Source organism: Linepithema humile, chromosome 7, assembly GCF_040581485.1.
Source record: "Linepithema humile isolate Giens D197 chromosome 7, Lhum_UNIL_v1.0, whole genome shotgun sequence".
In the NCBI taxonomy this organism is placed as follows: domain Eukaryota; kingdom Metazoa; phylum Arthropoda; class Insecta; order Hymenoptera; family Formicidae; genus Linepithema; species Linepithema humile.
The window spans coordinates 20,158,651-20,181,144 of record NC_090134.1 but is presented as its reverse complement, the minus strand read 5'-3'; the positions used below and the strand labels follow the sequence as shown (position 1 = coordinate 20,181,144).

The following is a 22,494-nucleotide window of genomic DNA, read 5'->3' as shown; positions in this document are numbered from 1 at the left end:
GCTAATATATTATACGAATCTTCCCAATATTTATTTTGATTTATCGAATTTATCAACGATGCAATAAGCATAAGTATTAAACGGATAATACTTAATGTTTAAAAAAATGATATATAGTATACAAAACTCACCAGTGTCGATTTCTTGCGTTTGTGCTGGATCCGGCAAAGGATAGTCATGCAGTCGCAGGTAAACTTCCATTGCACATTTCGCTGCTTTGAAGTAAAACGGATGAGCACGAAGAACGTCTTCTAGCCTTAGCAGACCAACGTAAGAGCGCAATGTCATTTTTCGCATACAATATGTATGAAAGTCGAATTGGTCCTCTATGATTTCCGAAAAATGCTGTAAATAATCGTGGCGTTATAACGACGAATTATATATGGCGTATTTATTATTTTAATGCGCGATATATACAACTTACCCTATCAACTTCGTGACATTTTTTCAACGCCTCCCCGTATTTTCCAAGCCGTTTGTACGCATTGGCTGCTTCTGTTTGAATCCACATACATTGCATTTCGTTCAAATTTTCCATAGCTAAAACTCCTTCTCTCGTGAATTTCCCACACGTCTCCTCCGCTTCCTTAATAAGATTCGCACGGAGCATGTACTTGGCACATTTAGAGTTAATATATCGGTCAGCTGTATCTAATCCCTGCGCCTCGTCCAGCCATTTATAAGCTTCTTGAACATTCCCCGCGTGCTGTTCAACAAACATACAGAATTTCCTTTAGACTACACATCTTTCATATTGTTCCTTACAATAAGAATTTCTATGTATCTGTTATATAACGCAATTATATAAAAATGTACCTTATAAATGCGTCCTTTAGTAACGAAAAGTTCGATAAGCGTAGGCGTATGATCTATGGCAGCATCTATCTCAATCAACGCTTTTTCTGTTTGACCGAGATAATCGTAATGTTGTGCTAGATAATAATATGTCCATAATAAAGCAGATGCCGGTTCTCTTGGATTATCTTTCTCCTGATCGCTAAAATGGCCATGAAGTTTTAATGCCTCCTTGTATTGCACAAGTAGAGATGATATGACTTCGACCTTATCTTTGTCGGTGTATAACGAACGAAGATTGACAAATAATGGCGGTACACCTTTATGAAGCCCTGCAACAAAATAAAACCCAATCGTATACAATGTATTCGACAAAATTGCACAGATAATATAAATAAGTTTAGGTAAGTAATTGCATGCGAAAAGAAAATTACCTCTTCGTAAATATCGATCCACTAATACTTTAAATTCGTCTCCTGTCGCATAATTGAGTTGCAAACGGCGTGGCGCTAATGCTCGAGGAAAGAGTTCTTCGTATCTTTGGAGCATATGTAACGTTTCACCCGGTACAGAGTGTCTCTCAGCTTCTGCTAGCCTAGTGTAATATGTTGTATTTTCAGGATTAATATCTAATAGCTCCTTATAAACTTGTTCCGCTTCTGCGAACTGTTTCAATTGAAGTCTTAATTTACCTGAAAAAAAATTTAAAAATGTTAGAAAAAATTAAGATATTAGAAACATTCTATAAAGAATTATACATTGCACACTTACCATAAGTCTCTTTTACAGTAACCTTGTCACAAATTTGATCATTATACTTGTCTAAATGTTTTAACGCCTGTTCACTTTCTCCTGATTCTTGAATGACCATGTTCTGATATAACAGCAACTCACTATGTTCGTAATCGTAACAAATCTGCACATTTTGTGAATATTTCTATCACATATCTTTCATTACCATATATAATATAGAGCATTATATATAAATAATAAATGTGTAAAAACGTACCATTGGAGAATTTCGAAAAGTATCTAAAATTTTCAATGCCATCTCATAGTCTCTCAACAAATGATACGAAATAGCGAAACCAATCCAAGAAGCTCGTTGAGTAGGACGTAACATAAACAACTGATATCTGGTATCCTAGAAGAGAAATAATTAATTAGAAACAATCAAAGTATATTACTTATAAATTGTATCAACATGCGGCTATGATGAAAACATTAGAATGTAATACATACAACAAAGTACAAATAACCTGAAATGCACACTGGAATTTTTACCTTATAACCCTCCAGATCCCGCATCTGAATTTGTAGCAACGACAGATCCCTAAGAATTTGAATATTGTCCTTATCCCACTTAAGCGCATTTCTGTAACATTTGATAGCCTCATCATATTTCTTGTCAGAGCGCTGTAGGAGACCATAGACATGCCAGCAAACATGAGACTGTAGATCATTTCTGAGGCCACGTCGGACATGATCATAAGCTTCTTCTTTGCGACCTAAACAGTTAAGAGTAAGACCTTTCATCGCCAAGGTCTCCCCATGTTCGCTGAACTTGGGATTCGATAAGATCTGTTTAGCAAACTTTAACCCATTTTTGTATTGTTTATGTTCGTAACACCTCTGTAAAAAATACATAACATATATGATAAAAATGTATCATAGGGTTAAAAGGAGGATTTGGTGGGTTCTAATCTATATCTGCGTAAGTTTTGTGATACTGATCGCCGCGAAGTATCACCAAACGAAATGTCTTTTCATTCATAAGGCCAAGCACGGCGTCGCGTTTCGCGATCGCCAGTGACTTTTCCCGTTTTTCCCGAAGAGTGCTTTATCATTAGAGCATGATGAGTGCACTCTATTAGCCGGAGAGTGGGGTCCAAAACAGAGTATTTTGATCGGTCGTTACTCACCAGAATTCGCTTAAACAATGCATTTTCTTTGGGTGGCAACGGGTTGCTGGAGGGCATTTTTGTATAATTACAAAAATAGGGGGCCTTTTCCACCCGGTAAACTTAATTTTCACCACAAAACCTCGTGGCCACAAACGAAGAAGTCGATCTTCGATCACGTGATCATCTGCGACAATGCTGTTCCGCCGGAAGTGTTGCTGCAACGGTGCCGCACGATTCAAGTAGTCGGTACACTCCGATCGATTTTCAATCGAATATAAGACGATCTTTTGCTAAAAACTTCTGTATAATAACAACATAGATTAAAACTAATACTAATTATTTGTTAAAAATATAATGCATTAATAAAATAATTCTTTACAAATTTATGTACTGATGATTAAGATACTGTTTCTATGAAATATTGCAATCCAATATAAATGTTCAAACGTAAATTGCGCGTAAACAAATATAAAGTAGCAATATAATATTTAATATCAACAATCTTCTTCTTTTGTCTCTTTCTTAATGCTAAAATTTACAACTTGTTCGTTTTGAAGTGCAGAAGTGCAACTAGCGTAGCTAAAAGGACGAAGCTTTAACTACAAAGTCTTTAGAGTGTCGTACGATACATAAAGAAATTCACCAATCACATGTCTTATGTAACATTACTTTTTTCTTTCGACAGAGAGCGCATCGTACGACTGCTCGAATTTTTAGGTCGAATAACCTTCTCATTTTTATATTCTCAATAGTACATCAGACGTTCGGTAGAGAGCGCATGATACTTCCGATGCATTATTTTTTTTTCAATGCGAATTTCGACGCATGCATATATGTGCAATTATAATATGTACATTTGAACGCTGTTTATCACTTTTCTAACTTTTATTACAATTTGATATAAATATCATTTGTAAAATAGATAAATGCAAGAAATGTTTTTTGTAACAGTGTTTAAAGAAGCTTGTACATGTGAAAGGTTATAATCTCATCACATGTGTGTTAATTTATATGAATATTATAAGTGAATATATATAAGTGCACATAAATTGCAATATATCAAGTATTAATTTTTGGAAACATGAGGTACTTTTATGGCAAATTATGTTTAGTATTATTAGAGGAACATTTTGGATCCATCATACAGTGTATAGGTAATAGTTTATTATATGGAACAAAAACGTTAACTGCAATACACCATGATACACGTCTATCACTGGCAGAGGTATAGTAAAAATAATATTTTTATTATTAACATTTTGTACTTATTAAGAATCCATTTATCTTAAGATTATATTTACTAATATATTTCGTTATTATGTATAGATAAAGAAAGGAATAAGTGTTCTTATAAAATTTGGATTTGTCACCTATCAGCGCGATAACGGAATTGAATATACTTTAGATCACAACAAAATTATTATGATTCTTCGTTATCCAAGGTATTCTTATATATAAATTAAAAGTTCTCGTATTATACATACACACAATATGATTTGTCTGAGGTTGGAAATATTGTTTATTACAGATATATGTTTTTTGTGAAGACTGAATATGGAGATGAAGCTGAAATCATGTTAGAAGTGGTCTTAAAAAATGGATATATTGCAGCATCGAAAACAATAATAGAAACATATAAACGTCTTGAGCATTTATCTTCTAATTGTAAGACTTCTAATTGTAAGACTACACAATAGTTTATTCAGATGTCTTCTTATCAGGAATTACTTAATCTGTTCTTATATAACAATGATTTGTATGTAAGATTTGTGTACTAAATATCTAAATGTTTTTTTTTTTCAGCTACTCAGAAACCTTCCATCCCAGATTTGAAAGATATATTTCATTTATTAATCACGAGTAAAATTTTGATGCGTAGCATATTTTTTGATACAACAGCGGAAAGTGCAGAAAAACCTGATTACAATTTACCAGAGATTGACGTAACAGCAATTCATAGTATATTACAAGGACAAGGTGCTGATCTGAAAGATAGTAAAATATATTGGAAAGTCAATTTTGATCGACTTACTGAAAATCTTAGGTAGAGACCCCCAAACTATAATGCTTCTTGATTATTTTTTACAATAATAATATATATAATTTATTTTAGGGATCAAATTATTATATCAGCCATGAAACAAAGATTCGACAAAAATGCTGGAAAATTAATGACGCAATTGATCAATTTGATGCACTCACGGACTGTATCGTGGCAAGATACATCAAATCCAATTCCATATACTGAGATAAAAGAGAAGGTAAAAATGTTGAATTTTCCAGAGCTTGAACAGTATCTTGATCAGTACCTGCGGCTTATAGAAGATGATAGTAGTCAATTTATTAAACGAGTTGGTGATTCCGGTGGAGGGCAATACGTTGTGGACATGAAAAATGCATTTACAAAACTAGCATGGGTAACCTTAGAAAGTATCGTAACAGAAAGATTCGGTTCCAAAGCGTCCAGAATTTTTAGGTAAAGTTTTACAGATATTTAATACCAAAAATTTTATCTATCTTTACATAAACATTTTATTTTTCTATGATTTTAGATTAGTGCGTGATGAAAAAGATGTTAATTTGGAGCAAATTCAAAGATTAGCAATGATTTCCATAAAAGATGTGAAATTCTTAACATATATCTTGACACAAGAGAATTACATACAGATGCAAGAGATAAGGAAAAGTGGATCTTTGACGACACCATCGAAGGAACCTTTCCGCTTTCATATCGAATTGGCTAAAATTGTTGAAATGGAAATTGAACATTGTTGCCAAGCATTGTACAACATTATAAAAAGGCGAGATCATGAAACAACTAGTAATAAACGCATGATAGAAAAAGAATTGAGAGTACAGATACTCTCATTTAACATGAAGGAACATGGTGCTACAGAACAACAATTGGCTGAAGTAATATATTAATATTATAGAGATAAAGAATGCAACGAATTAATGATGAATTATGATTTAAAAAAATTTTTTTATAGCTTGCAGAAATGATGACGCCATCTGAGACTCAACAGCTTGAAAAAGCACAAAATGCAATCAAGAAACTAGGTGCTACGGAGCTGCAAATAGATGAAACATTATTTTTATTAACTATGTATTTTCGGTATCATTGAGTAATATTTTTTTTAATGCTTTGGTTTTCTTCGTAAAACATGAGTGTGAAAATAAGACTCTCGCATTTCATTTATATAGTTTATATTTATTTATGTGTAATAATGATTACGCTTGTAAAATACAAACAACAAAGAGTACCTAGCTTTCAAATTATTATAATAAATATAATCATATATTTATGTTTATAATAGTGCTGCTCTCTATTGTGTTACAGTGCATTTGATGGTTCTATCTATAAGGAAAAGTCATCTTGAGTTAAGTTGCCATAAGAGAAATTAATAATTGATCAGTATTTAATCATATATTTTGATTTAAGCAATGAAGTAATTACAATATGTTTTTTCAAAAAAATGGTCAAAGAATGGAACAAAGATGAATTACGTAGTTTCACAGCCAGCTTGTGGTGCGTTTTTAAGAAAGTTTCTATTTTAATTTCAATTATGTTTAATAAAAATATCATTTGCAAATATGATTTATAAGAAGTGCGAATGCTACGCCTTTAGATAGACAATTATACTTCACTACATACTCCCAAAGAATGACTTTTCCCTTGTTCTACTGTATGCTTTGTACGCTCATCTTAACACTGCCGCGACGAAGACAGACTATTATGAGTATGTATCAATAAATAAAATTTATAAAGTAGTGTTATCAGCGATTTACCCATCATCCTAAATATATATTTTGATTTTATGCCTTTATTTTATTGATATCGCGATAGAGTACCCTACGATTATGACACGAGTAGTGTTAAGATGATCGTGAAAATTTCTATTCCCCACTCACACATGCATCTGACTGTTTTTATATCCTCTATCTTTCTCTCACACTTTCTCTCTCCCTCTCTCTCTCTCCCCATTTGCACTGGTACTGCGTAACTATATACATTCTTCATACATACAAGTTTCATCTAGAAATAGTGTCATATACCTAAAACTAAGGTTGAATTTCGGTAAAGCGTTATTTTATTATATTTTTTTTATACCATTAACAACAACGTACATGTAAATGAAGTGAATGCTTGGAATATTGAGAGCGGATGTTAGTGTTCACTTTTTCTTTATGTTAAATATACTATAATATTAGTAATGTAGTTCGATTTACAATTTACTATTCTTACAGTTTGCATTCGCATTGGTTGCATGTAAAGGCCAGTAAATATAATAATAGTGTGCTGAGATTTTTAGCGCGTAATGTGTTTATGATATCCGAAAGTAAGGGGAAATCGCCACGGACTAAATATCATTGCTAATTTCAACGATCAGATGGATAGAAATCGCAATCGATGGAATGCAGAACCGATTTTTTGTTAAAGCAAACACTGCGGACAATAAAGTTGATAAGATTTAAAAAAAGATAAGGGCCAAACTCTCTGTAATTGCACGTGTAATTATAGTATAAATTTATAATATAAATATATGTACACAAATATATATACTTATAATATAAATTGTATACCTTTAGATGTTTCAATCTTATAAAATTTTGCAAATGTGAAAATAAAATTTTTTCAATATTCATGATAATGAAGTTATGGCACAATCGAAAAAATGCAAGATAGGCAGATATTTTATTCAAAATATTTATAACCTTTCTGTTAATTTAAAAACTGTTAATAGCAAAATAAGTAAAACTAAACTTTTTAAAAACTTACTTTTGAAAGTTTAAATGGCGATAAAAAACTGATTTAGAAACATTTTAAAAATACAAATAGTTCCGAATTAAAAATCACACGATTCATAATTGTGGCGTAAACTTAGAAATTCTCACATGCGATATTCCGAAATCATCACAGACGAAGGAAACGACTCTATAAAAAAAAAAAAAAAATATGTATTACGTACGTAGAAATATGACATTAAAATTTGATTGAGTATTCGAGCAAAAACGATCAACGAACTTCTACTTGCCGTTCTTGTTCAAACTGGCATGTACAACCCTTCTTTGCTATTAAAAATAATAAGGCTCATCACTTAAATAATAGTACTAAGTAAGCAACGATGATATTAACTGTAATATTTATAATAATGATAATAATAATAATAGTGCCATCAATAATAATCATAATAATAATAAAGATAATAATGACAATGAAAATAAGAATACGTATCGCGTTTAACATTATTAATCTACATACTTCGAATAATTACATATATAATGTAGCTACGTAGATACATCACAATATAGTTACACTGTACATTAATAATATTGACGCTTGTGTCGGACCGCGTGATCAATGATTATCCCCCGACACATTGTACAAATCCATTATATACATAAAATAAATTATTATCAACATTAAGCTAATCCTAATCTGACGCCGGTCGAGCCCCAACGAAATGGGTGCAGAATATATCGAGGATACTGGCTCTCTTTATAAAATTATATTAGGTACCGTGTGTATGTAATTGCACTGATTATAAATAACAAAAAGAAAAAAAAACACGTGAAAAAAAAGAGGAGACGCTAAAAATTCGTTTCACGTCGAGCCAACGAGCCGACTCGGAACTAGAGGTCTTTTTGATTAACCCCCGCCCGCGAAAAAACGCTATTTGGCACATAAGTATTATCACATCGAGCTCCAAATCATTACACCGCCCTTGTTCGATCGTCCCGTGAACTATATGCTTGCCTAGTCTAGTACAATCGTTTCCGTCTTTTGCATCGGCTTATATGAGGCCGTAATTACTTCCCCCATAAACCTCGTTCCCTATATTCACCCCTCATTTACGAACAGAATTCAGGCAGTTTCGAAAAAACATAACGTAACACACACAATTGCATCGCACCCCATCGCACTGCATTGCATCGTAACAAACGCGACGTGTCGCGCGTGACAATTATATCGCCGACGTGCACTAATCTTTCACATAACGCTAATCCCATCCGCGATTTTACTGTAACGTTGTACTAATTTATCGACGTTCCGCTAATTCTCATGTCCGTCTTTATTTTTTATAGCTTTCTCGCCCTCTCCTCCCCCGCTACTCAGTCAACTATTACCTGTCTCGGTTATCGCCGTTTTTATATTAGGGTCAATAAATTAACGATGAAAATACTATAAGTACTAAGCATCTATATTAAACGAAGCCGTCACGCACCGGGATTAATCGCGCGAGCGATTATCATTTAGTTTCTTCTCACTCGGTTTCCGTACCTTTCGTTCAGCACATCGAACGTGGCCGTTTTATATACGATGGTACATTTAGACAACTGACTGGCGGTCGCAAGTAAGATTGCCACATGCGTGTCTACACGCTCGGACGCACACGATTGTTGTGGGAGATGTTATTTTGTTGATAGATCAGTTTTTTTACTTTTTTTTTTTTTCTTTCTTTTTCTCGATACGATCGATCGGAATGGCGTATCGTTAGACACACACACACACACACTAGAAGGAATAGGAACAAGACTTTTTGGCCATGCATCGTGTCGCAAAGTGTACGTGATATCGCTGCGTATCTAAAGTCCAATGAAGCACGAGTAGTTGCGCATCCGAGTCGGCGCGCCGAGGTAGCACGCGATTGTTTTTTCTTTTTTTTATAAAAATTATACGAATGCACGCATGCCCTCGTATCACTCGCCTCACTTTGCGTGTGTACATTGAATGCAAGATTGAGAATGCAACGAGCGTCGGGTTTTGACCGCTGGTTCAACGTCGATTAATCATACCTCTACACGTTAGCTACCGATGATTGAAAGTCTATCGTGAGTTTCATGTGGACTGCAGTTTTGATTACGATGCAGGAGAATGCAGGAAATTTCGTCGACGTGCGCAAGAAACGCCATCCTCCGTCGTCGCTCGTATAAAAAAAAATTTACCAAACAAAAAGCATTTAATGTCTGACAGATTAGAGCGTCGTTTGTGCTATTTCAATTTAGACCGAGTTTAGAACACATTGGAAAGATTACTTTGCTGAAAATTCAACAAGAAATAAAAGAAGCATCTTACGCAGAAAATTTACTGCGGCCGCCATATTATATGCAAATGAATGAAACATCGGCCTCGATACAAACTGCCTGAAAATAATATCGTATTGCACAACAATGGAAAATTGAACACAAATTAATGTCCAAAATAAACGTCGGACATTGATCAATGCTTAAAAAATTTAATTTAATCGGTTGCTGCAAACTTTTGATATCAAACAACGTCGTTAGAATATTCGACGAATCCGTGCATCATATTGCCGACACGCTGACGCATCATGATAAATCGCTTGTATCGTTCGAAACGCTGTATCCATGTAGGTATATATGTACCTGAATCGAATCGGATTAACATAAAGATTGCACTGTGAAAATATAAAATTTCTTCAATAATTAATATTGAAAAACGAGAATAACCGATGATCGAGCGACATTTGGATTCAAGCAGGTGGACACGCTCGCTCTCTCCTTTGCTTCGCGGATAGGTCCTTCGCGCGTTTTGTGTACGATGGCACAAATATAGAATGTTATATCACAACCTCCGGCGAGGTTTCGAGACACCCGACTCCTCTTCCACTAAAGAATAGTGTTCTCTTCCTGTGTTCGCTTCGTCGCAAGACAAAGTGCGACTCGAACGCGTGCTTGCAATCCCTTCTGCACGCAGCCTACGCCACGCGTGAGACTCAAGACACAACGTGTCGCGTCAAGGCGGACGATTCCGATTACCAGAAGAGCTCATGAGCGAGCCTCGACGTGGACGCCGCTGCTGCGGCCGCCGCGGCTGCCGCTGCCGCCGCTACTGACGATGATGACGATGACGATGACGCTCCGGGTGGCCAAAGTGGCTGACCCGGAGCCACGGTTCAATCCTCGTCGTGGTGCCGCGGACTCGCGTCATAGCCGCCGATCGAGCCGGAATTCTCGGGCGAGAAGTTCATCATATCCGTGCACGGCGAGAGGCTGCTGTCCTGTGAATAATAGAACGAGGGATGGTCTGAGCTCGGTCCGGCGCCGCCACCGCCGTTCAGCATCGTTGCCGGCGGCGAGACCGACGGCCGCGCGGACGGACCGGCGCCTGAGCCTGGATGATGCTGCGAGCCGCCCAGATCGGCGCTTACCGGCGACAAGAAGTTCATCTCGGTACCACCGTCGCGACACCACAGCTGCCGCATCTCCTGCCGTCGCTGTCGCATCAGCGACTTGTACTCGGAGATGCGCATCTTCTTGCCGTCTACGATGCACGTGCGTTTCGGCCGCGGCCGATACCTATAGTCCGGATGTTTCTCCATGTGCAGCTTGGATAGCCGAGACTGTTCCTCGTAATACGGCTGCTTCTCCGAGTTCGACATCGACTTCCATCGCGCACCTGCAACCGGCGAGAGGATGCGTGTTGAAGTGTTCTTCGATAACATTTATCTTTATTGTATCATTTAAACGCGTCGAATAATATTCTGCTTTTATTATATTAGAATATAACATTGCGCGCATGTAGCGCAAATGTACATTTCGTTCATTTTTATGTCTTAGAATCTTGTATTATTTGACAAGTCTAGAACTTTACTACGATGCATTAAAATCTTATATTTTAGAACTCTAGACCATTTCTGTTTAAAATACAAGATTTCCATGCATCGCAGTAAAGTTCTAGGCCTACCGAATGACGTGATATAACATTCTATTTTCATAAAAATAAATAAAATGCACATTTTAACATTCTTTGTTTGAAATATAAGAGAGGACTTGTATTATAAATGTATCATGTTGTATTACTGTTGAATTTTATGAGTATTTGAATGAGAATTTTATGAATTATATGAGTATAAAGTATGCATTATACATGCCTAATCTCGATGAAACTAAAGTAATTTGAAATGAACATTATCGACGATAACTGCAACATGAAAAGTAATATGGATTAGATACACTTACCAAGAATTTTCGATATGTTGGAATTGTGCATGTCTGGACAGGCTTTCAAGATCTTTCTACGTTCGTCCTTGGCCCACACCATGAATGCGTTCATAGGTCGCTTGATATGTGGCTTGTTCTCACCCTCCCTTTTCTGCTGCCTCACCATTTTAGCTGAAGAGAGAGACAGTAGCGTTAGATGTCACGTCGTCGTCGCGATTCACGATACTCTCGTGAGAAACGAATCTGATTTCGCGAGGGCGTCACCTGGCGCTCTCAAAACAAGGAGCGTAATATCAGCCTAATCGTTACTCATAGAACTGCTTACCTTTTTCCGTTATGTCTTCCGCTACTTTATATGCCGGATCTCGCCACACTGCAATTTCAAAACCGAATCATATATACAAGATACGACATGCAGAGATTACTGAAGATGAACTATGTGAGATATAGATCATCATAATAAACGGCGTTTTACAATACTATATTTTTCTATGTTTAACAAAACAATATGTGAATTCTCATAATATTAAAGTAATACAAATTTTTTATATATTATAAGCGTAACAATTTTATGTTTAACAAAATTTTAACTCAATTCAAATGACGAAATGCTTTATCATAATCTATATTTTTCAATAAATAATTAAATCTAAAAAAGAAGAAATTTGTGACTGAATTCACAGCGAATTCTAAAGCACAACATGTTAAATAGCCTTTATGTTTGCCATCTGTCTTGATTAATGCGAGAAGCTCGACATCTACTTACTGTGAGGTGTCGAGAGAAAGTCTTGCTCCTCTTGAGGTGTTTCCTCCCGGGAGCTAGAATGCTTGATCGGTCTTTGAGTCTGGGCTGACGGTGGCATCGCACCTGCACTCGGTGGCAATCCGTAGAGTCCGTGCATCGCGAAGTGCTTTTCCACGGCCGCGACCGCAGCAGCCGCTACGGCTCCTCCCGGTCCGCCGGCCTCGTCTTTGGCCATTACCTTGCCCACTGTAACAGGTCGCAGGAGAAATGAAATGAAAGGAATAAAGATATGACGAAGCGGAGATACGCGCACAAATTATTTTACAGATACGCAGTACTGAAAAACTGCAAAAATCTGGCCCGCGAATTCTTCGTTCAATTCGAAATTGATCCTGCCGCAAGAATTTTGTGTATTAATTGTAAAAAATTCTTTCAAGTAGATTCCGCCTGAAATTTAACAGTTTGTCAAGATTTATTATCTATTCGCAGTTTTGTTATGGATCAATTCGCAAAAATAAAATGTTTTCAATTAAATAAACGAAGAAGGTAATTTTTTTCTGGATTTAACATAATTCCAAAATTTATACATGTTTTTCACCGTTTCGAATATATCACCGGATAAAGCGGACACGCCGCAATTGTTACGCGAGGAGACTCGCTCTAACATCATAATGACGGCCCGTAAGTCCGAGATTTTCTTCCCCTCGTTGCGCGATTCTCATCGCGCGGCCCTTATCGGGCGGAATCGCGTTACGCATCGTTGATTATGGGCACGCCGGTGTCCACGTAAAAACCAGATGGCAAGTGAAACAGGTTCTCCGGGGCGAGTAACGAGGAGAAAAAAGAGCGGCCGCGGACAATCGGGAAAACTAGCCTGTTCGAAGATGATTAAGTGTTCACCGCCGGCATGAAATCGCACGGCGCATACCTTGGGAGAGTACCGACCGTGCCTTTCTCTCGGAGCTCATTTACGACGATCATTAATTTGCAATTGTTCTGCGGGACGAACGCTTCGCGCAACCATTAAATCGAGGTTGACCAATAATGACAATTTTGCTAATATTCAAATTGCAGTAACAACTTTAATTGCGATGCGAAAGAACGTTTAACGGACCATCGATCGAATCCTACGTTCGTGAATGTAGCAGATTCCCTGCAGAAAGTCTCCATTTCGGATATTGCCGATGATTAAGGTAAAAGATCTTGAATGTTTCACTCACTCGGCGAAGATAGAGAGCTGAGATGTGGCGGCAGGCCGGCGTAAGGAAGCGTCGGCAGGTAATTCCGCGGTATCGGTAATCCTGGCGGGAAGAGCTTGGGCGCGGTTGCCGCCAACGGTTGCTCCTGCTGACCACTGCTTCCGGCGCCGGTCGAGTGCGAGTCACTGCCGGGCGAGGAAGATGCCGTGGCGCCTGAGGACGTGGATTTCGGCTTCGTGAGGTTCAGCGGGGCGTCGAGATCCTGAAGAGGCGGGGCCGTCGGCGCTACGGCGGATGAGATCGGCGCCGGTGACGATGATTCCTTCTCCATTTGCGTCGTTATTTGCGCGAGATGCGCGGTCGCCCAGCTCGGGCCTTCCCGATGACTGCTGATCATCTGCAAACGAAAAGAAAATCTTTAGGACAAAGTGCAATTTTAAACGGGCAATGCAATAATTCGACAAATCTTTACAAGCTAAACAGAGTGTGTAAGTTAGAATACTAGTTGAAGATTTTTAAGATTCTCTAATTGTTAAGAGCAACATTAGTCGAAGTATTCTAAGGTGTTATTATTTCAACGATTATTAATGACTATACTACTTATATTGAGGTATGTGATTGTGTTATTGTTTTAAGGATAAATTTCTTGATAAATTTTAACTTCCTATATCGCTGATCATTCTTTAACATTCACAGTTTTATGTAGTTTGACCAACAATGAAGGTAATAGTCTCAGTTCACTTCGTCAGATATGACCGAATTATTGTATAATTGCGTTTGCGTTTGAGATTAGGCAATTTAATTGTATTTTTTAACTTTTGCTTACATTCCTTTTGTCGAGGAATGGATAAAATAATCAAATTGCAATTTTGCGAAATATCGACTAGACGATATCGAAAATCACGTACATTGGCGATGGAGTTGATGTGCTTGTTGCCGGTCGTGGCGGTCGATGTGGCCGGCGGCGGAGGCATGGGCGACTGCACGGGCAGCCCTCTGAGCTGCTCGAGAAACGGCAGGAACATCAACGACTGCGGCCCCGACATACTCAGCTGGCTCTTTGTCATCTGAGCCTGCAACTCCTGGATGTTGTGCTGCATGATGTGCTCTTGCTGCCGCTTCAAGTGCTCCGTTTGCAGCCGCTGCATCTCGATTTGCTTCTGCGAGTCAACCGTCATGTGAGCGGGATACGACTGTAAAGGCACACGGACCACTAATTAAAGGGACGCTGCGGTTGTGCACCGACTCTATGCTCGTGAAGGCACGCTGGCGAAACCTCGCATCGCTATTGCGGGGGTGGACAGTTCGGTGGCTTGTCCGCGCGGATGAAATACACCGGACGTGTTGCCGGGACAATGTAAGCGTGGAGCAAATTGCGCGATGTGATTGCCACTTTATGCCGCTAACGACTCGATGCGTCGTAAAGACCGTTTTGGACTCTCGTACGTCTTGTCTCTGTATACTTTAGAGCAGGCAGCAGACGGATGCGAAACGTATTGTACGCAATTCCGCTCGAACGAGATTTTCTTTTTTGAACGTCTTAATGTAACGTTGCACTGAAGTGCATTGTATGCAGCGCGTAAAAACAATTTTGTTGTTTAACAATTTGAAGCATCTAGGCACATTACGCTAGCTAGGACGTATAAATACGATTATATATAAATGATGCAATCGCGCTAAGAATGTTTCTTTTTTCCTGACATTTATATAAGCTAACGGCACACAATATTTATATAATATCGATTCCTTAACGTTAACAAAGCAATATATCTTAATAGTTCGAGATGTTTTGAAGAGATCAATTTATTTTGTCACTTTACACTTTATCAAAGAAAATTTTTGCATCTAAAACATGACAATTTTAACTTATTTTTGTTGAACATTGATATATTCGTTGAAGGAATATTTTTATTAGTATAACAAATTACCATAATATTTTTATGCTCCGCGTAAAAAAAACTTTAGACTCAAATGTCAAATTGTCAAAACTGTTTCAATAATTTATCCCACGGTATTTTATCAAGTATACTTATATATTGCGTTTAATAAAGAAAATTCACAATCCAATAGTAAAAAACTTAATTGCGTGTAATATCGTGATTAACTAGTAATATCGTGATTAAGCAGATCTCAGCTAGCAAAGTGCATCGCCAGCAATTTTTTTTGCGATGAACATTATATTAATAGCATTAATTGCATGCCGGATTTAGACGAGTATCCGATTCACCCTCCATAGGAACGTAACAATTTACGCGACGAATATCATTGTACTTTCCTAAGTCCTGGCTACGATCCAGATACGCGTGGAGTTTATTTTAGACGATAAGGAAGACGTTTATTCATCCAGCCTGTGCACCAGCTGAGACGTCACACGCGCGCGCGACGCTGGATGCACTCGTGTCGCCCTTCTCCGACTTCCCGCGATTATTAATTTCTCGACGCTCGATGGTGGATCGCGGAAAATGATTTACGATCGACAACGGCTTCTGCCGGCAAAGCTTTATCATCGAGGCGTAGAAAGTCGGCGGAAAACATTGGCCGGCACACATTGTAAATATAAATCGCGGCGGAAATAAAAATTGCGGGCTGAGTTTCTGTCGTCGGACAGCGACACAAAAATCCGTGCAAAACACGCGGTGTTACGCAAGCGGCGATAAGCAGTGACCTTCCGTGTCAATTAGCCATTGCCGGATACTTCTTATTGGTCTTTGCGGATTTTCTAACAGATAATGACGCGCGAAATGATTACAATGTGTGACGGGCAAGAAGTCGATTAATATATGTGTCAATCGGTTTCTGTTGATTACAGTGTGCTTTTTAGCCGTGCTAGAAATAAAGCTTGCACCAATGTTTAACTTTAATCGAGATTGATCGAGGAATTAATATTCTCATCTTTACATTTGCGTACAGTTTCATCTATAAATTTTAATTAATTAAAATATCGATTATCCTTAAATTATGATTTAAAAAGAAATCGAGATATTACGTTCTTTTAGGAAGGAGAAACTAATTCCACTTTTATCGAAATAATATTTTAATAAAAATTTATCACTATTTATCTTTTCTTTAGACTTCTGATATTAATTAACCGATACATTACCTCACCTACTTTCGATAATGCACGGGAATTGGATTTCGCATATAAAAAAGCAAATATATATATATGTTGCTTTAAGCATCAAGCACGGAACTAACAAGGCAATCATGACATTCGGATTGAGAGTATCATGTGACCATGTTCTCCATTTTCTGTAGTCGCTGATGTTACAATCTTTTACGATGCGTCGGCACGGCGAGTCGCTCAAAGGCTGCCGAACTGTGCGTTTATGTCCCTGCGAGAGCGTACGCGCATATGCGTTCATTGAGACCACATGTCGCGTTTGCCTTCGGCGACGCGAAGAATCGGCCACCGAGACAATGAGACGCGGCGACCCGGGTAACGCCAATTCGGGTAACGTCTTCGGTTCGCGGCAACTATAATGGGCGACAGAAGTGGGGAAGAGAGAAAGAGAATAAGAGAGAGAGAGAGCCGAGGGAGAAGCGACTGGAACTTCATTATTCATTTGCACAGTTCAGTTATGCCGATGATACGTATCCGTGACAGCTATACCGCCCACAGTGGCTAAATATAAACAGGCGGGGTGCCAGCAAGTTCCATTCACATTCACATCCACACGCGACGCGGCGGTTTAGTAAGTGAGCATAAGAATATGAGGAGCTCCGTTCTGAATATGCATCCGCGCATTGACGCCAACTGCACCGCCTAAACTTAGCCACGCAATTACCGAAACATACCTACCCCCGTAATCGCTCTTCGCCCGATTATCTATCGGATCATCAGTCAAGCGGAATCCGTGTGACGCGGAAGAAAGCACTGATATCTCAATTAGCTGTGCGCTGTGTAAAATCGCGAAGAAATTAATTAAAATTATATATTGCAGACGCATTATATATCTGTTAAACATATAAACCCGGCTTGCTATCTCGATGCATCGCAATTCCACGTTAATCTGCAACATTTGAATATTGTAACGGGGAGAAATATAGTTAGATCGACGATATATCTCGAAACTCTCGCGATTTTATTTAACAGTACCGACAATGCGTTTTGCAAGCATCGCATCCACGAGTCGTCGCGAAATGCGCCGCGCGAGATGCGGGGCTAAAGGCCACGAAATTCGCTTGTCTAGATTTAGAATCGGAGCCACTGGAGTGCGAGTGCAAGAGGACATGACGTAGATCCACCGGAAGTGGTTCATACTTCACGTGCGTTATAAAGACTGTCACTGCGGGTACTGTCTAAAATTACGTCGCGCTGCCAAGAGCGCGCGCCGGCGTGAACGGCCCCGCAGATCGGATTAGGGTCGTCCTCGGATATCGGTGCGATTTTATCGCGATCGCCTTCGCCCGAAATGCACCGCGTTATGAATAATCGATCGAGAGGAAAGGGGAGGACCGGCCCTTCTCGCGGCGACGAGCGGAGACAACGAGGAGCCAACAAAAAAGCGCCGCTACACTCTTTAATGGAATTTTAAAAGAGAGACGCGGAATCCAACGGACACACAGAGGGCGGTTTGTGGATACATAAATTATATATATATGGAGCGCTTTGAACGGGATTCTTTTTGTACAGGGCCGGCGTCGCAACGACAGAAGGGAGAAAGAGAGGGATCCGTGAATTGCGGGAATCTAGGGCAACCGGAAGCCGGTATTTTCGTGGCGCCGCTCTTCGAGTGTAGCGAGAGGTGTATAGACGGTCCGCGGGTACGTCGCCGTGATGCGACCGGCCGTCCTCTCGAAAGTCGTCCGCCGTCTCTTTCATCGCAAAATCGTATCGCGATGGACGATGCATAATGCAGACATTGACAATGTAGGACAAAAATCGGTGCAGACGAGGGAAGTGTTATTATTAGATAGAAATATGTCCCACAAACATCGTTATTAATTTTAATGAAAGTTACCGTTGTTGGTCATTTCAAGTGGATTTTCCGCGTAATTTTATTAATAGATCTTACATCGATAATTTTTCAAATTATTTTTAAAATTGCCATGATTATCATCTCATCAAGTATTAATACTTCTTCATAAGACATGTTATATGATAATTCACGCAGGATTACGGCTTTTTTCTTCGCGTAATCTAATAATCTGATAGATCTCGTTGATGTCATTTGTATCCCTGCAATTGAATTCTATTATGCCACGTGTGCCACAGTGAATTTCCTATCTCGTTGGATATAAATAAAGACTCCACATGTAAACTACCAGTATATACGTAATCTAATCGTCGAAAACAACCGTTTCTTTTATTACTCAATTAACTAGATTACATGTAACATGATAAATTGTACACACGAATTGCTTTTATTTCGAATCATTGTCGATCGTACATATTAAATTTAACTTTCATACATTATAAATTATTTTTTGCACTTTTTGTCTGTCTAGTATTTTTCTTATTACATGCATTTAATCAGAAGAAAATTTAGACGAAAGAAAAACAATAATGTATCCTATGCATGGTATTTCGATGGCATCGTGCGCACGATACATGATTTATGTACCTTTCTCGGGGCTGCAAAAGGTGCAGAAAACACATTTCCCGCGATCGTCAAAAGACACGAGTTTGCCGTCGACCTCTCACGAAATCCATAATCATAGATCAGGCCGGTCCAGCGGACCGTGTGTAAAGATACAGACGGATATTTTCGGATCTCTTTATTGGCCGATGTTTATTTTCCGTTCGCCGCCTCTAATCTTTTGATATTCCACGTCGGCGGATAAACAAATTGGCCGATCATCGGCGCAGACCGGTTTCTCGCGAAAACCGCTAATATTAATAATTCCCTTTGCCGCGTCGGGACCGATATCGGCTCGCCGATATTATCGGCAGAATGAACGAGCCATCCGCCATCCGCTTACGAAGCGCGCGTCTCGATCGTGATCACAAAGACGACTTTGTTTCCTTTTCAAGTCACGTCATCGGTTCTGCGAGCAATTGTGATAATGCATGCGGAGTCAACTATGTAAGATTTCTGCTGTCGCGAATCTCATGCGGACACGCAGCACCATTGATATCTCATTGACCAATAGTTAGATTATTGCTCAATAATTCTCCTTCCGGGAAACACATTGAGATAATTGGCGACAGTGAATGGTCAATTAAGAAATTGTCAGATAGTTTAGTCTTCTCGCTGATTAAAAATTGCATCTTCGTCGCACACATCTGTCGCTTTCGATGTGAACGTAACGACTGATAATCGCTCGCAAATAGAACGCATTTAGACGCATTAGAATACATTCTGTGCATTTTGACAAATTCGTAATACGAGTTTCAGGCTAATGGCAAATGAAATCGTTAGGCGGTGCGCGCGGCGCGAACGCGGCGCGACGTTAACGGCGTCGGAAATACTTTATAAGCGCGCCGGCGTTTCATCGCCCTAAACTGCACACAGTATCGCCCGCTCGGTGTTCAACGACACATTCTCCCATCTTTTACGATTCGTCTCTGCACGCGTTCTACACCGATGCCAACTGACACGAATACCGAACGCGACAGTAACCCCGGTGTTCGAACTCCGCTTAGCGCCGCTGCGGACGTCGGAAATTCCGCGCGCACCGACATTCGGCCGCGGTGCACGCGACCAGCGCCGTAAACACGGCGAATTTCTCGCCGTTAACACCTACAGCCCGGAGCCATTTGAATATCCCGTTACCGGAACACGCCGGGTGGCCCCGCAAGATCCCGAGAATATAAGGATTACGTCTTGTCGGTGTTTTAAATAAAAAAATGCGCAACTTTCGCAGCCCGCCGTGAACGACGTATTGCCGCAAAAACAGATTAAATATTGTCGCTTCGCATTTATCGAATTTAAAAAAATCTCAGACTTTTCATTGCGTAAGCGATTTTATTTATGCATATCTTTATTTTTTTTAGCTAGAGAGATATCTTTATCTCTTCGCTTAACATTGTACGTTAAATACATATCTCGTGACCTCTGAATAGTAATATATTTATAATTACCATATCTGGTTGAATTTCTCTCGTTAAGCAAAAGATGCTATTGCTGCAGATTTATTTTACATTGAGGAAATAATCTTTTCGCAGCTCGACGGATAACAAAATCGTTCGAGCGTATTCTTTTTAACGTTTTCGCCTGCACGCATACACATTCATAAGCCTCGTACAATGTCGATACGCGAGTGCGCGTTAATGGCATTAAAATCTGATATTACGATGTGTATGACAGCGCTCCTCTTAACGGCTCAGAGACCGTCGCGGATCGAAATAAGCTACGACGATGAGCCGGCTGTCAGCAGGATTATTGTCCTCGGCTTCTTACGCCCGCCGGGGAGTTCTTTTCGCGACAGGATCGTGTGTGGTAAGGTGAGGTAAGGTGGTGTGCGGCTTGTCCCCCGGGACCAGGGGTATGTCGGGACGCGTCCAAAGCAACCCCCATCAACTTGGAGGCAAGCAAGAGGGCAATCGCGTCGCTGTCTCCTCCGGTTCCTTCTTACTTTCCTGTGCCGCCGTATCTTCTTTTCTCGCGTCGCTTCCCTCGGCACGATTCGTCTCTTTCAAGCGACGGAGAGAGATAGATCCTGCGAGTCTTCCCCTTTCATTCTTGCGAGAATCGCTCCGGCACTCTTCCCTTTGTCTCTATCGTCGGCGTTTCCCATCAACGGTCACCCCCTCCCGAGAAGAGATCCCTCAGCGATCCCTTCTATCTCTAGTGCGCCGACAACTACGAGACACTGTCACCGCACCACTTCGGCACCTCGATCGGTTTATATTGCGACGCTAGTGTCAACGAACGGCGCTTCCCAGCTCGCGAGATGAAGGAGCATCGTTTCGTCGCGCCAAGTACAGCATATTATTTCGCTCACGAGTCTTTAATATCGCGCGGTCGGCTGAATCGGTCGTCACAGTGCAGCTAAAATTGTCACATCCGCGGTAACGCAAAAAAAAAAAAAAAAAAAAAAAAAAAAAAAAAACCCGTGAACATAACACATGCAGTTACGCTATTATTCTAATTTCATTTACAAAACATAAATTTATCGATGTTGCATGTCAATTTAAACCAATTTTTTAAAAATATTTTTTGTAAATAATTTTCTGTTGCATAAAATATGCATAATATGTTTAAAAAAATTTTAACCTCTTGTTTATCGTATTTACTAATTTCCTGCGTATCAAAGCAATATTATGAGATAATCTTAAGCATTCTTTATATACAAGTCGGAAGATGATTAATTCCTAACAAATCGAGTCTTCAGCGGCCGCATTATCACGCATACCCACACTTCCTCTGGTTAACAATCTCGGTGAAGAGTATCGGAAGATCATGAAGTAGCGTGCATGATGAGGAGAAGCGCGGTAAGAAGACGAAGACGAACTTAGTAGAAGAAGTGCGATAGAAGTTATCACAATACACGCGTACGTACCTCCTACCTCATCCCACTCTCCCTTAGTCTCTGAACTGAGGTAGGGTGCGATAAAGAGCTCCCTTCGCATCCGTCGACTTTAATTAATTTTACATATATGTTATGGCTGCACACACGTGGCGGGACTGCTTCTTCCTCTCGCTCTTTTGCACGCGTTCTCGTCGCGTATCTTCCCGCTCGTTTCAACCCGCTTTCTTCTTCTATGTTCGACGCTCGCTTTGCAGAGAGAGAGAGAGAGAGAGAGAGAGAGAGAGAGAGAAAGAGAGAGAGCGAGAAAGACCCGGGTTCGACCACTCGAGAAACGAGAATAATGCGCACGATGCACGTGCCACGGCGCATCCTCTCGTTTCTCTTCTCCGTGCGGCGTAACCGCGATTCTAATTCATCGCACCGTCGACGCGCATTGTGTGCATGCGAGACGATTGTGCAAGATTTTCGT

At 39.6% G+C, this 22,494-nt stretch overlaps 3 protein-coding genes across 10 annotated transcripts in view; 1 reads left to right on the top strand and 2 right to left on the bottom strand.

Annotated features, from left to right (window-relative positions):
• The window catches only part of Naa15-16 (N-alpha-acetyltransferase 15/16), a 34,705-nt gene extending 31,726 nt beyond the window's left edge, over positions 1-2,979 (bottom strand). Inside the window, exons 1-8 of the mRNA XM_012360726.2 lie at positions 2,718-2,979; positions 2,080-2,427; positions 1,805-1,939; positions 1,567-1,711; positions 1,230-1,487; positions 817-1,127; positions 425-706; positions 132-345 (exon numbers count right to left, since the gene is read on the bottom strand). Of these exons, the coding sequence (XP_012216149.1) occupies positions 132-345; positions 425-706; positions 817-1,127; positions 1,230-1,487; positions 1,567-1,711; positions 1,805-1,939; positions 2,080-2,427; positions 2,718-2,774 (1,750 nt within the window). The 5' untranslated portion in view covers positions 2,775-2,979. The remainder of the gene's footprint in view (positions 1-131; positions 346-424; positions 707-816; positions 1,128-1,229; positions 1,488-1,566; positions 1,712-1,804; positions 1,940-2,079; positions 2,428-2,717) is intronic.
• Positions 2,980-3,454: 475 nt separating this feature from the next.
• On the top strand, positions 3,455-5,962 carry Polr3C (RNA polymerase III subunit C). Of its 2 annotated transcripts, none has more exons than XM_012360558.2 (7): positions 3,455-3,924; positions 4,026-4,141; positions 4,228-4,379; positions 4,503-4,743; positions 4,813-5,175; positions 5,252-5,612; positions 5,690-5,962. In XM_012360558.2, the coding sequence occupies exons 1-7, from the start codon at positions 3,781-3,783 to the stop codon at positions 5,822-5,824; spliced, it is 1,512 nt and encodes a 503-aa protein (XP_012215981.1). In that variant the 5' UTR covers positions 3,455-3,780; the 3' UTR covers positions 5,825-5,962. The 2 variants fall into 2 exon arrangements, with proteins under 2 accessions (XP_012215981.1, XP_012215982.1); XM_012360559.2 differs by having other exon boundaries at positions 3,456-3,924; positions 4,228-4,364.
• Positions 5,890-22,494, bottom strand: part of Sox102F (transcription factor Sox102F) — a 220,619-nt gene continuing 204,014 nt past the window's right edge. For 6 of the 7 annotated variants that reach the window (XM_067359230.1, XM_067359227.1, XM_067359228.1 and 3 more), the window contains 6 exons: positions 14,519-14,803; positions 13,632-14,007; positions 12,433-12,657; positions 11,992-12,039; positions 11,685-11,837; positions 5,890-11,121 (listed from right to left, as the gene is read on the bottom strand). In XM_067359230.1, coding sequence (XP_067215331.1) covers positions 10,619-11,121; positions 11,685-11,837; positions 11,992-12,039; positions 12,433-12,657; positions 13,632-14,007; positions 14,519-14,803 — 1,590 coding nt within the window. In that variant the 3' untranslated portion in view covers positions 5,890-10,618. The remainder of the gene's footprint in view (positions 11,122-11,684; positions 11,838-11,991; positions 12,040-12,432; positions 12,658-13,631; positions 14,008-14,518; positions 14,804-22,494) is intronic. The other variant, XM_067359231.1, reaches the window with a different exon arrangement.

Excerpts from the sequence above, each read along its gene's own strand:
- Polr3C (XM_012360558.2), top strand. The coding sequence starts at position 3,781 with ATGAGGTACTTTTATGGCAAATTATGTTTAGTATTATTAGAGGAACAT. Across the intron at positions 5,176-5,251 it reads AAAGCGTCCAGAATTTTTAG|ATTAGTGCGTGATGAAAAAG; the intron begins GTAAAGTTTTAC and ends CTATGATTTTAG. Across the intron at positions 5,613-5,689 it reads CAGAACAACAATTGGCTGAA|CTTGCAGAAATGATGACGCC; the intron begins GTAATATATTAA and ends ATTTTTTTATAG.